This window comes from Dendrobates tinctorius, unplaced genomic scaffold (assembly GCF_039654945.1).
Source record: "Dendrobates tinctorius isolate UK_male_01 unplaced genomic scaffold, ASM3965494v1 ptg000196l, whole genome shotgun sequence".
NCBI classification, from domain to species: Eukaryota; Metazoa; Chordata; class Amphibia; order Anura; family Dendrobatidae; genus Dendrobates; species Dendrobates tinctorius.
In genome coordinates, this window is record NW_027361863.1 from 3,853,628 (window position 1) to 3,867,861 (window position 14,234).

A 14,234-nucleotide genomic window follows, 5' to 3' on the forward strand; every position below is an offset into this window, starting at 1 on the left:
ACATCCCCTTTTTCTTCTTTTTTATTATTTTACAATTACATTATTTTATGCTTCTAATTTTATTTTAGTTATATATTTTACTTGCTTTCTTGGTTTGTTTTTCTTTTTATGTTCCTGTACAATTTCCTTGAGAGATGGAATAATAAGTTAGTGCTATGTTTATTGATCACTGGTCAGCAAGTTTAGTATAACACTGGAGTAAAGAATCTGAGAAACCAATTTTGAAGTAGACAATCCCTTTTTAAGCTTATATATTATAGACAGATATTAAAACCTGTCATGTTGAACATTGTGTCTGATCTGCCAGCTACAATAGTGGCTGCAGAAAAGAATAGAATGTTCTTTTGTTTTTTATTCCGCCTTGTGGTGATATTAGCAATCAAAGTATTAGGAGCCTAATAAGATAACTTTTTTTTAAGTCGAGTGGGTGTTATCACATAGTAACTTATATAGGGAGAAGTGCACAACCCCAGTGAAAAGTATCTGATAACACCCACTTGGACTTAACAAAAGTTAACTCATTAGGTAACAAACACAGAATGGATAGATAAAATAGAATAAAAAAAAAAAAGTTTTACTCCGCTCTGTAGTTATTATTATGTTATGTGTCCAGCTCAAAATAAAAAAAAAATGGTGAAAGGTCCTCTTTAAGTCTCTGCTCATTCTAGTCTTAGGAGTCCATTGGGCAGTCCTACTTAGGGATTCACTGCTCTTTGTTGTATATATTTTAATATAATTAAAGCTGTCGATCACTGGTTAGGCCGTCCCATTGGACTCCTTAGTCCACAATTAGCAAATATTTGAATGAATGAAATACTAAGCTATGCTAAGTCTTTTCACACAAAACTTTTTATCAATCTGCTGTGTAACATCATGAGATAGATAGATAGATAGATAGATAGATAAATAGATAGGAGATGGTTGACTAGACTTGAGATAGAAATTGTATATGTACAGTGGTATGTAAAAGTTTGGGCAAACCTGGTCAAATTTACTGTTATTTTAAACGGTTAATCAAGTTGAAGATTGCTGACAAGTTCATATAGTAACATTTATGATAAATATATTAGAGATAGATGTTAGATATATTGAAGGGATTGTACAGGACTATTTTTTACTATAGGTCTAAAAACTAACAGACAGGTATTTGCTAACAGAAGCAACTACCTGCCTATTCTACCTATTCTACCAGCGCGGTCACCGCCGGCCCCTTCCAGCTGCTCCACGTCAACATAGAAGCTCTTCTTTCGGGCTGTCCTGTAGAACAGGGCGCGACTGCCGATGTTATGCTGATTGACAGCCCCACAATTATGAAGCATGGAGGCAGCTGTCAATCAGCATGTCATCAGCAGGCACGCCCTGTTAACAGAGCAGTGTGGATGAGAAGTCACTGCTTTGTCGAAGTAACGCCACTGAATTGCCGGCAGGAGCAGTTTGTGTCCGATCTGTGCCAGCAGATCAGTGCCAGGCATGATAGATACAGTAAGCAGATACATAGATATGAGATAGATAGATAGATGATACAATAGATTGGTGATTGATAGTCAGGTAGATCTGACATAGATATTACAAACCTAGGAAGAATATTAAACATATATATTCATTGCAGAATCTAATAATTTCATGAGTACGGTAGTGCAGCACTCGGAGAGGAACAGGAATGACCTCCGGACCTAATACATGTAATCTCCTTATCATGTCGGCAGAGTTGCTGTTGGTTCCCTATTGAGATACTAGTATACATTACAAGCTTTCTGTTTCCTCCCAGCCAGGTCTCTTGACAAACTCTATAACTTTGTTGACTGCTCTGGACTTCATCTGATTTTTGGACTTAATGCTCTTCGACGAAACTCAGATAATTCTTGGAACAGCTCCAGTGTGCTCAGCTTACTAAAATACAGCGCCAGCAAGAAGTACAACATTTCATGGGAATTGGGAAATGGTGAGTCAGAGAAATCCCTATTACTTGTGTACAGAAATGTTTAGAGGTCTGTTACTGAATGCAGCACAAGCCGCCATCTATCATGTCAATGTGTTCTGTGTCCCCATTGTGACAGAAGTTCCCACACTGGGGGGGTTCATAACCCAAGTTAATCAGTGTCTTGCTGGTGATATATAGATTTGGGGTTAGGGTATTTTAGACCCTCATTCCCTCTGTTATGTGAAACCCACTACATATTTTTTTTCTTGGCGTGCTCCTTCAACCTTTTCCCACACAAGAACCATAATGATGGAAAGTGAACCTTAACAGTGGCGGCTGGGATGGAAACCCATCATTCCACAGAAATGTCAGCGATGGGAGAAAACTCCAGTCCTGAACATTTCACCTCTTTAAACCCAATGTAAAGATCAGCAAAGAGCTTATGTGCAATGATGGTTGAATGGCCAATAAATTAATTGGACAGTGTTGGAGGCAATTACTGTTAACACACGGGCATAATTGAGGTTTGCTATAACAGCTGGGTATTTCCTTTTATGTTTACAGGCTATAATACATTAGAATACTTGGGTATTTTACATAAATATAATAATAAAAACCCTAAATTTGTCAAAACATTTTTATTATGATTATTTCTTATAGGGCCTTTTATTCCATGGCGCTTTACATGTGAAAAGAGATATACTTAACACAAAACAAGTACAATAATTTGCAACAAAACGAGTCACCGACTGATACAGGAGAAGAGAGAACCCTGCCCGCGAGGGCTCACAGTCTACAAGGGATGGGTGAGGATACAGTAGGTGAGGGTAGAGCTGGTTGTGCAGCAGTTTGGTGGATCGGCAGTTACTGCAGGTTGTAGGCTTGTCGGAAGAGGTGGGCCTTCAGGTTCCTTTTGAAGGTTTCCATGGTAGGTGAGAGTCTGATATGTCGGGGCAGAGAGTTCCAGAGTAGGGGGGATGCACGGGAGAAATCTTGTATGGGATTGTGGGAAGAGGAGATGAGAGGGGAGTAGAGAAGGAGATCTTGTGAGGATCGGAGGTTGCTTGCAGGTAAGTACCGGGAGACAAGGTCACAGTTGCAAGGAAGAAACAGGTTGTGGATGGTTTTGTATGTCAAGGTTAGGGTTTTGAACTGTAGTCTTTAAACCCAATTCCAAAGACATACTGTTAGGGAATTTTAGATTGTGAGCTCCATCGGGGACAGTGATGAAAATGTGTGCAAACTGTAAAGCGCTGCGGAATATGTTAGCGCTATATAAAAATAAAGATTATTTATTTATTATAGTCTCTGGGCAATAGGGAGTAAGTGAAGAGATTGACAGACAGGAGACGCCATAGAATAGTGGGGGGACAGGTGGATTAGTCGGGCAGCGGAGTTTATGATAGATTGGAGGGGTGCGAGAGAGTGTTAGAGGGGAGGCCACAGAGCAGGGGTTTGCAGTATTCGAGGCTGGAAATGATGAGGGCATAGACTAGTGTTGTTGCAGATTCTTGGTTGAGTAATGTGCGGATCAAGGAGATATTTTTGAGTTGGGGTCGGCAGAAGTGAGGAAAGGGCTTGGATATGTGGTTTGATGGAGAGATCAGAGTCAAGGGTTATCCCAAGGCAGTGAGCTTGTGGCAGTGGGGAGAGAGAGCAGCCAGTGACTTTGATGGATAGGTCTGTTGGAGGGTTGAGTGAGACGGTGGAAAGATGATGAATTATGTTTTATCCATGTTACGTTTTAGAAATCTAGCAAAGAAGAAAGATGAAATAGTGGACAGACATTGAGGGATTCTGGTTAGCTGATATATCAAAATATAAAATTAATTAACCCTACAGTAAATGCCATAAAGAGGAAAAAAATGTTTTTAAAAACACTGCAAATGTCATATCTACCCTAAATTAATATAAATAAAAACTTCAGCGTACTACACAAAATATAAAGCCTCACACAGCTCCATCAATTTAAAAATGAAAATGTCACGGGTCTCAGAAAATTGCAACACAAAAAAATGTATTATTATTTTTTTTTACAAATTTCTGAAACTTGTTTTTACCCCTTTAACAAACTCAATAAATAGCATTAAGAGATTCTGTTGTTAAAATGTAATTTATGAACACAGGGAGAAACCCCGAGTTATATACAGTATAAGGGGGGGGAGATATATTGGAGGTCCATTGAGGTCTACTCCCATAGACACACATCCCTATGTGGCTCAGTGGCCTAAACCCAACCTCTTAAGGAGAGGAAGATATGCCCAACATCGACCTGGGGGGCTTTCCAATTGGCCAGGGATGGCATTCTTTTAAGGAGATGAACATACTGCCCTCGTTCTCCATTGAAGAACAAGAGTATTATTGTATTGTGTAATGTAAACTGTGACATGTGTTAATGGTGTTTTATTGTGTGTTGCCCCACGGTAGAGAGAGCTAGGGTTAAAGTTTAGGACTAGCCCATAGTGGGAAGGAATAAGTGAAGGGACAGAGTCAGTTTACTGTCAGTATGTTAGATAGGGCCAAGTGTGCAAATAAAGCAAACCTAAGGTCTGGTCAGTCAATAGTGCCGCATGACGTGAGTGGAGACCATGATAAAGGATAGAGAAATCCTAGTGGAAAGATGGAGAGAAGTGAAGTGATCGACCGAAGACGGGTCCAGGGACTGGACGCTTTGAAGTACCGCCCAGAGTTTACAACTCAGAGAGGAAACTGGCCAAGACGGGACAGAGTAAGTGAGATTAAGAGTGACAAAGAAGCTAAGTACCGGCCATATTGGTAAAGTAGTTCCTTAGAGGGTGAAGAAGAGGTGTGAGAACAGGACTCATTCTATCTGTACTGTAGTACTGAGCTGGGCGGTGGTGAAGTAGAGTGAAATATTGAAGATAGTGATACAAGTGAGTGAAGAGGAAGGAATAGAGACTGTAATGTGAGAAATGTTCTGTGTTGTGAAGGAAACGTTGATAAAGTTGTGTACCCGCTACCTACTGTATATAATTCTCACAAAGTTATTGTTAAGTAAAGTTTATTTTGGACTCGTGGTCTCCTTCATTGAAGTACTCAACATCTGGGACTGGCCAACCAAAGCCACCAGCATAATGCAGCCTGCAAGGTCGTAGCATCCCCATAACAGAAGTCCACACACCCAGCCAGGACTCCCACCTTCATGTAACGTGCCGGGATGTAAGAGACGAGTACCTCGCCCACGGTCACCACCCTGCGCCACGTTGCATACTCCCCAAAGGAAGCGGGGAATGGCGTTACCAAAGCAACACGATAACAACATAACCCTCTCATAATTTATTTAAAATCCTGAATTTATAGATGAGAACTAAAGAAGGAGTTCTAAACATCAAAACAGGAATTAAAAATTAGGGGAGAAAAAATCATAATATACTGCAGAAGGGGGGATAAAGAACAGCAAAGTGTAGGAATAGGATAAGGAAGGAGGATTCAAAAAAATGGCTGATCACCATTGGGGAAGGGGGTGTACTACTGTTTGGGTGTTTATTGCTGTGTGCTACCTTAACAAGAAAATAATTATCAAGTTTGGTATAGAGTTGAGCGAAACGGGTCGAAAAATTTCAAAAGTCGCCGACTTTTGGCAAAGTTGGGTTTCATGAAACGAAACCCGACCCTAGGATGAGGTCGGCCACGAGGTCGGCGACTTACGCGCCAAAGTCGCGTTTCAAAAGTTTGTTTTGCGCTCTTTTTCAGCCAATCAGGATCCACGGACACTGTGGGCAACGTGATGACATAGGCAGGGGTCACCACCATCTTTCAGAAGGGCATGCAAGGGATTGGCTTGCTTTGGTGGGCGTCACAGGGGGTATAAAAGGGCGTGCACGCCGACCGCCATCTTACTTCTGCCGATCTCAGTATAGGGAGAGGTTGCTGCTGATTCTGTAGGGAGAGCGTTAGGCAGGGAAGAAGACAAAAAAACTGCTTCTGCTGCTAGCGATTTGGCCTGCACAACACACCAGTCACTGTGTGTGCAGTGCAAGGGGAGGCTATATAGTGGTGTATCAGTGGTGTTGGTTGTTGGGCTGCCTTCTAAGGCTTCCTGACATTCCTGCATTGCTGTTTACCCACTGCTCCGCAAACTGCTTTTTTAAAAGCAATCCCAATTTTTTTTTTTTTGTCCTGCTGAGAAGAAAAAAAAACTGCTTCTGCTGCTAGCGATTTGGCCTGTACAACACACCAGTCACTGTGTTTGCAGTGCAAGGGGAGGCTATATAGTGGTGTATCAGTGGTGTTGGTTGTTGGGCTGCCTTTTAAGGCTTCCTGACAGGCTGGCATTGCTGTTTACCCACTGCTCCGCAAACTGCTTTTTTAAAAGCAATCCCAATTTTTTTTTTTTTGTCCTGCTGAGAAGAAAAAAAAACTGCTTCTGCTGCTAGCGATTTGGCCTGCACAACACACCAGTCACTGTGTGTGCAGTGCAAGGGGAGGCTATATTGTGGTGTATCAGTGGTGTTGGTTGTTGGGCTGCCTTTTAAGGCTTCCTGACAGGCTGGCATTGCTGTTTACCCACTGCTCCGCAAACTGCTTTTTTAAAAGCAATCCAATCTCCCTTATCCTCTAGTCACTTTTGTCACAGCTGTGCCATCGAGCCTGTGACATAGCGCTCAGATATCAGTGGGCCTCACACAATCCAAAAGTGTCCAGTGTCCACAAGTGTCTGCAGAAATTCAAAATCTCCCTTATCCTCTCGTCACTTTTGTCACAGCTGTGCCATCGAGCCTGTGACATAGCGCTCAGATATCAGTGGCCCTCACACAATCCAAAAGTGTCCAGTGTCCACAAGTGTCTGCAGAAATTCAAAATCTCCCTTATCCTCTCGTCACTTTTGTCACAGCTGTGCCATCGAGCCTGTCACATAGCGCTCAGATATTCATTGGGCCTCACACAATCCAAAAGTGTCCAGTGTCCACAAGTGTGTGCAGAAATTCAAAATCTCCTTTATCCTCTAGTCACTTTGGTCACAGCTGTGCCATCGAGCCTGTCACATAGCGCTCAGATATTCATTGGGCCTCACACAATCCAAAAGTGTCCAGTGTCCACAAGTGTGTGCAGAAATTCAAAATCTCCTTTATCCTCTAGTCACTTTGGTCACAGCTGTGCCATCGAGCCTGTCACATAGCGCTCAGATATTCATTGGGCCTCACACAATCCAAAAGTGTCCAGTGTCCACAAGTGTCTGCAGAAATTCAAAATCTCCCTTATCCTCTAGTCACTTTTGTCACAGCTGTGCCATCGAGCCTGTCACAAAGCGCTCAGATATTCATTGGGCCTCACACAATCCAAAAGTGTCCAGTGTCCACAAGTGTGTGCAGAAATTCAAAATCTCCTTTATCCTCTAGTCACTTTGGTCACAGCTGTGCCATCGAGCCTGTCACATAGCGCTCAGATATTCATTGGGCCTCACACAATCCAAAAGTGTCCAGTGTCCACAAGTGTGTGCAGAAATTCAAAATCTCCTTTATCCTCTAGTCACTTTGGTCACAGCTGTGCCATCGAGCCTGTCACATAGCGCTCAGATATTCATTGGGCCTCACACAATCCAAAAGTGTCCAGTGTCCACAAGTGTCTGCAGAAATTCAAAATCTCCCTTATCCTCTCGTCACTTTTGTCACAGCTGTGCCATCGAGCCTGTCACATAGCGCTCAGATATTCATTGGGCCTCACACAATCCAAAAGTGTCCAGTGTCCACAAGTGTCTGCAGAAATTCAAAATCTCCCTTATCCTCTCGTCACTTTTGTCACAGCTGTGCCATCGAGCCTGTCACATAGTGCTCAGATATTCATTGGGCCTCACACAATCCAAAAGTGTCCATGTCCACAAGTGTCTGCAGAAAATCAAAATCTCCTTTATCCTCTAGTCACTTTGGTCACAGCTGTGCCATCGAGCCTGTCACATAGCGCTCAGATATTCATTGGGCCTCACACAATCCAAAAGTGTCCAGTGTCCACAAGTGTGTGCAGAAATTCAAAATCTCCTTTATCCTCTCGTCACTTTGGTCACAGCTGTGCCATCGAGCCTGTCACATAGCGCTCAGATATTCATTGGGCCTCACACAATCCAAAAGTGTCCAGTGTCCACAAGTGTGTGCAGAAATTCAAAATCTCCTTTATCCTCTAGTCACTTTGGTCACAGCTGTGCCATCGAGCCTGTCACATAGCGCTCAGATATTCACTGGGCCTCACACAATCCAAAAGTGTCCAGTGTCCACAAGTGTGTGCAGAAATTCAAAATCTCATTTATCCTCTAGTCACTTTGGTCACAGCTGTGCCATCGAGCCTGTCACATAGCGCTCAGATATTCATTGGGCCTCACACAATCCAAAAGTGTCCAGTGTCCACAAGTGTGTGCAGAAATTCAAAATCTCCTTTATCCTCTAGTCACTTTGGTCACAGCTGTGCCATCGAGCCTGTCACATAGCGCTCAGATATTCATTGGGCCTCACACAATCCAAAAGTGTCCAGTGTCCACAAGTGTCTGCAGAAATTCAAAATCTCCCTTATCCTCTCGTCACTTTTGTCACAGCTGTGCCATCGAGCCTGTGACATAGCGCTCAGATATCAGTGGGCCTCACACAATCCAAAAGTGTCCACTGTCCACAAGTGTCTGCAGAAATTCAAAATCTCCCCTGTCCTATAGACACCTTGTACCTTGTTTTACATTACTATATAGTTTGTTGGATTTTGTCTACATTTCTACCAAAAATGAGGAAGGCTGGTGGAAGAGGCCGTGGAATTGGGCAGAGGTTGGCAGCTGGTAATGATGGTGTTGGTGGTGGATCTGATGGTAGTGGCAAGAGCAAAATAGGATCGAATGCAGGAGGTGTTGAGCCTGCGTCATCGTCTGGCTACATAAGGCCTCGAACGCTTAGTTTTCTAGGAGTTGGCAAACCGCTTTTAAAGCCAGAGCATCAGGAAAACTTTTGTCTTACATTGCTGACTCAGCCTCCAGCTCTATCGCCTCCTCTTCTTCAGTTGTAAAAAGTAAAAGCACTGAGTCGTCATTGGAGGCTCATGTTCATGAACCACACCTTTCCTTGTGTCCTTCACCCCAACCAAGATTGAAGGATGACGCAGGCCATACTACTGATTACTCCATGGAGCTGTTTTCACATACCATGCCTGGATTATCAAGTGAAATGGTGAATTACCCAGGCCAAGATGAATCTGACATGGAGTGCACTGATGCACAGCCGCTGATGGATGATTCTGCTGGTACATTCACTCAGAGCACTACATTGTCCTCGCAGTGTACAGAGCCAGATTCTGACCCTGATGAGACTCAGGTGCCCCTTCCCGCACACTATACCACCATACACGGTGACACAGAGGAAGGTGCACATGACATAGAAGAGGAGGTGATAGATGACCCAGTTGTTGACCCAGATTGGCATCCATTGGGGGAAGAGGGTGCTGCTTCCAATAGCTCAGATGAGGAGCATCCACAGCAGACATCGACATCGCAACAGCTGTTATCTGGCAGGCCCGGAGCACTCCAAAGACAGGTTCCAAACATCAAAAGAGTTGCTGGACAGCTTGTCCAGAGGGTCAAAAGATCACAGCGTGCTAGGCCGCAAAATGTCTGCCAAAGTAGGAAGAGTGCAGTGTGGCACTTTTTTGAACAAAATCCTCATGATCAGGCCAAGGTTATCTGTAAGAAGTGCGCAAAGACCTTTAGCCGAGGGAAAAATCTGAAAAATTTGAATACCAGTTGCATGCTTAGACATTTAACCAGCATGCACTTGCAAGCGTGGACACAACACCAAACCTCAAGTGCCACATGTGCAACTGATCACAGCGAAGGTAGTCAGCAACGCTACATTGTTTCCCTCACTGTAAGCCCACCGGTTAGCACAGCAGCAAATGTTGAGGTGTCGTTGCAAGGCCACAGCAGTCAGGGAATCCCACTGTTATATCAACGAAAGACTGATTCTAGGCCATCAGAAAGAACACCAACTCCATCACCATCATCAACCCTCTCTCAGTCCGCCCTGTCCACCGCTACTTCCACCATATGCAGCTCTCAAGTCCAGCTCACCCTCCCAGACACTATGAGTAGGTCAAGAAAGTACTCAGTCTCTCATCCGCGTACACTGGGTTTGAACGCCCACATTGCCAAACTAATCTCGTTTGAGATGATGCCCTTTCGGTTGGTGGAAAGCGCAGCTTTCCACGAACTCATGGCCTATGCAGTACCACGCTATGACCTACCCAGTCGCCACTTCTTCTCTCGCAAAGCCATCCCAGCCCTCCACCATCATGTGAAAGACCGCATTGTCCATGCACTCAAGCAGTCAGTGAGCGGAAAGGTGCACCTCACAACTGATGCATGGTCCAGTCGGCATGGCCAGGGCCGTTACGTGTCCATCACTGCGCACTGGGTTAATGTGGTGGATGCAGGGTCCACAGGGGACAGCGGTGGTGGGACAGTGCTGCCTAGCCCACGGTATAGGAAACAGTTGGCTGTAGGCGTTCGACCCTCCTCCTCCTCCTCCTCCAGAAGCGAAAGCTCGTCCACAGAGCGCAGTCGTACGAGCACTCCATCTGCAGCTGCCACTGTTGCACACGATGTGTCCCCCTATCGAGCAGCTAGTGGAAAGTGTCAGCAGGCTGTGTTGCAGATGATGTGTTTGGGCAACAGACACACCGCCGAGGTGCTGGCCGAGTACTTGAAGCGACACACTGAGTCATGGCTGGGCAGTGTACATCTTGAGGCAGGCAAGGTAGTTAGTGATAACGGCCGCAATTTTGTGGCAGCCATAGCCCTTTCAAAACTCAGCCATATACCTTGCTTGGCTCACACCTTGAACCTGGTGGTGCAGTGCTTCCTCAAAAATTATCCGGAGTTAACAGCCCTGCTTCAGAAGGTGCGAAGACTGTGCGCGCACATCCGCCGGTCGCCTGTACACTCCGTTCGTATGCAGAAGCTGCAGCGATTGCTCCACCTTCCCAACCACCGCCTCATTATCGACATTGCAACAAGGTGGAACTCCACCCTGCACATGGTGGAGCGGCTGTGCGAGCAGAGCCAGGCCATAATGCATTTGTGGGAGGATACACGGACAGGCACTTTGAGAGCAGACATGGAGTTGACAGGTGTGCAGTGGTCGAAGCTGAAAGACCTCTGTAAAGTCCTTCAGTGTTTTGAGGAATGCACACGGCTGGTAAGCGCAGACGACGCCATCCTAAGCATGAGCATCCCACTTATGCGTCTGCTCATGCAAACTTTGACGCACCTTAAGGAGCAGGCGTCTGCAGCCAATGTTGATGAGGAGGAAGAGGAGGAGGGAATCCTTGATGACATTCAGCCATTGTCTGCTCAGGGACCTCTCCTGGACGAGGTGGAGGAAGAAGAGGAGGAGGAGGAGGAGGATGGTGATGGGGATGATTACTTAGGGGAGGAGGATGCATCTCGTGGGGCAAGTGAAAATGTTGGCGTGGCAAGGTCTGGTACAGGGTTTGTGCGTGACTGGAGGGATGTGGATTTGCCAGAAAGTGCTCCTCCAACCAGCACTCGCAGTGCATCATTGACACCGGGAACATTGGCCCACATTATGCCTTGCAGATCCTAAAAAGGGACCCACGCATTGCCAAAATGATGAACGATGACGACTACTGGTTGGCCAGCATCCTGGATCCACGCTATAAAGGCAAATTACAAAACATCATGCCACAGGAGAACCTTGACCTAATATTGGCTAATAAACAAGCAACTCTGGTAAATCGGTTGCTTGAGGCATTCCCAGCACACAGCAGCGGTGATGGTTCTCACACGAGCCGTACGGGCCGGGGGCAGCTTGGCAGAGGTGTTCGTGGTGCACACAGCAGAAGTGGCGTTGGAGACAGGGGTTTCATGACAATGTTGTGGACTGATTTTTCAAATACCGCTCACACAACTGGTAATACTGCATCGATGGAAAGTGACAGGAGACAGCAGTTGTCAACTATGGTTACAAACTACTTTTCCTCCCATATCGATGTTCTCCCACACAGGTCATTCCCCTTTGACTATTGGGCCGCTAAACTGGACACCTGGCCTGAATTGGCCCAATATGCCTTACAGGAGCTCGCTTGCCCAGCTGCAAGTGTGCTATCGGAAAGAGTCTTCAGTGCAGCTGGATCAATCCTGACAGAAAAAAGGACCCGTCTGTCAACCCAAAATGTGGATGATCTAACCTTCATTAAAATGAACCATGCATGGGTTTCCAAGGATTTTGTCCCACCTTCCCCTGATGACACATAGGGTGACAGAAAAATGGCTTGCTTTGGTCCACCTCTTCCTGGGACTTGACCTATTTCGCCTTTTGCATCAGCTGAATGTCCAACATCAACATATGCCACTTTCTAAAACTCCCTAACTGTGCTGCCTCCCCCCCATGGCCGGGGTCACCACCTAGCGCACGACACCGTGCGAGTGCCGTTGCCCTGGACAGGTGGGTAGGCCGACTCTTGGGCGCGGGCACTGGCACAGGGTCCCTCATAGTGCAATCAAGTGTCTCTGACGGTGGTGGTGCACACCCGCCGTCAGACACACCGCCGTACTATGAGGGGCCCAGTGCCAGTACCGACGCCCACGAGTGGGCCCCCCTTGCTTGGGCAGGGCCCCAGCATTTGCAATCTTTACCTCTCCCTGCTCCTCCGCTGTGTAATCTGGGCCGTCAAATCCATACTGTGCCTGACACCGTCTGAGCCTGCCTCCTGATGTACAGACATATATTTTGAATGTGTACGCTATCCATACATGTTATCCGGGGATACGGTACCCTTTCTAACCTTTGTGCAATCATGTGCAATCCATACTGGGCCTAACACCGTCTGAGCCTGCCTCCTGATGTACAGACATATATTTTGAATGTGTACGCTATTCATACATGTTATCCGGGGATACGGTTCCCTTTCTAACCTTTGTGCAATCACGTGCAATCCATACTGGGCCTAACACCGTCTGAGCCTGCCTTCTGATGTACAGACATATATTTTGAATGTGTACGCTATTCATACATGTTATCCGGGGATACGGTACCCTTTCTAACCTTTGTGCAATCACGTGCAATCCATACTGGGCCTAACACCGTCTGAGCCTGCCTCCTGATGTACAGACATATATTTTGAATGTGTACGCTATCCATACATGTTATCCGGGGATACGGTACCCTTTCTAACCTTTGTGCAATCACGTGCAGTCCATACTGGGCCTAACACCGTCTGAGCCTGCCTCCTGATGTACAGACATATATTTTGAATGTGTACGCTATTCATACATGTTATCCGGGGATACGGTACCCTTTCTAACCTTTGTGCAATCACGTGCAATCCATACTGGGCCTAACACCGTCTGAGCCTGCCTCCTGATGTACAGACATATATTTTGAATGTGTACGCTATCCATACATGTTATCCGGGGATACGGTACCCTTTCTAACCTTTGTGCAATCACGTGCAATCCATACTGGGCCTAACACCGTCTGAGCCTGCCTCCTGATGTACAGACATATATTTTGAATGTGTACGCTATTCATACATGTTATCCGGGGATACGGTACCCTTTCTAACCTTTGTGCAATCACGTGCAATCCATACTGGGCCTAACACCGTCTGAGCCTGCCTCCTGATGTACAGACATATATTTTGAATGTGTACGTTATCCATACATGTTATCCGGGGATACGGTACCCTTTCTAACCTTTGTGCAATCACGTGCAATCCATACTGGGCCTAACACCGTCTGAGCCTGCCTCCTGATGTATAGACATATATTTTGAATGTGTACGCTATCCATACATGTTATCCGGGGATACGGTACCCTTTCTAACCTTTGTGCAATCACGTGCAATCCATACTGGGCCTAACACCGTCTGAGCCTGCCTCCTGATGTACAGACATATATTTTGAATGTGTACGCTATCCATACATGTTATCCGGGGATACGGTACCCTTTCTAACCTTTGTGCAATCACGTGCAATCCATACTGGGCCTAACACCGTCTGAGCCTGCCTCCTGATGTACAGACATATATTTTGAATGTGTACGCTATTCATACATGTTATCCGGGGATACGGTACCCTTTCTAACCTTTGTGCAATCACGTGCAATCCATACTGGGCCTAACACCGTCTGAGCCTGCCTCCTGATGTATAGACATATATTTTGAATGTGTACGCTATCCATACATGTTATCCGGGGATACGGTACTCTTTCTAACCTTTGTGCAATCACGTGCAATCCATACTGGGCGTGAGAACGGCTGGCGAGCTGTTAAGCAAGCTACAGCACCTGTGGTTTGCACACGTAAGT

At 45.7% G+C, this 14,234-nt stretch overlaps 1 protein-coding gene across 2 annotated transcripts in view; it reads left to right on the top strand.

Annotated features, from left to right (window-relative positions):
- Positions 1-14,234, top strand: part of HPSE2 (heparanase 2 (inactive)) — a 564,230-nt gene that overhangs the window by 314,880 nt on the left and 235,116 nt on the right. Inside the window, exon 4 of one of the 2 annotated variants that reach the window (XM_073552816.1) lies at positions 1,769-1,942. The exons of the other annotated variant lie outside the window; for it this stretch is intronic. Coding sequence (XP_073408917.1) covers positions 1,769-1,942 — 174 coding nt within the window. The remainder of the gene's footprint in view (positions 1-1,768; positions 1,943-14,234) is intronic. 2 annotated transcript variants of the gene reach the window in all.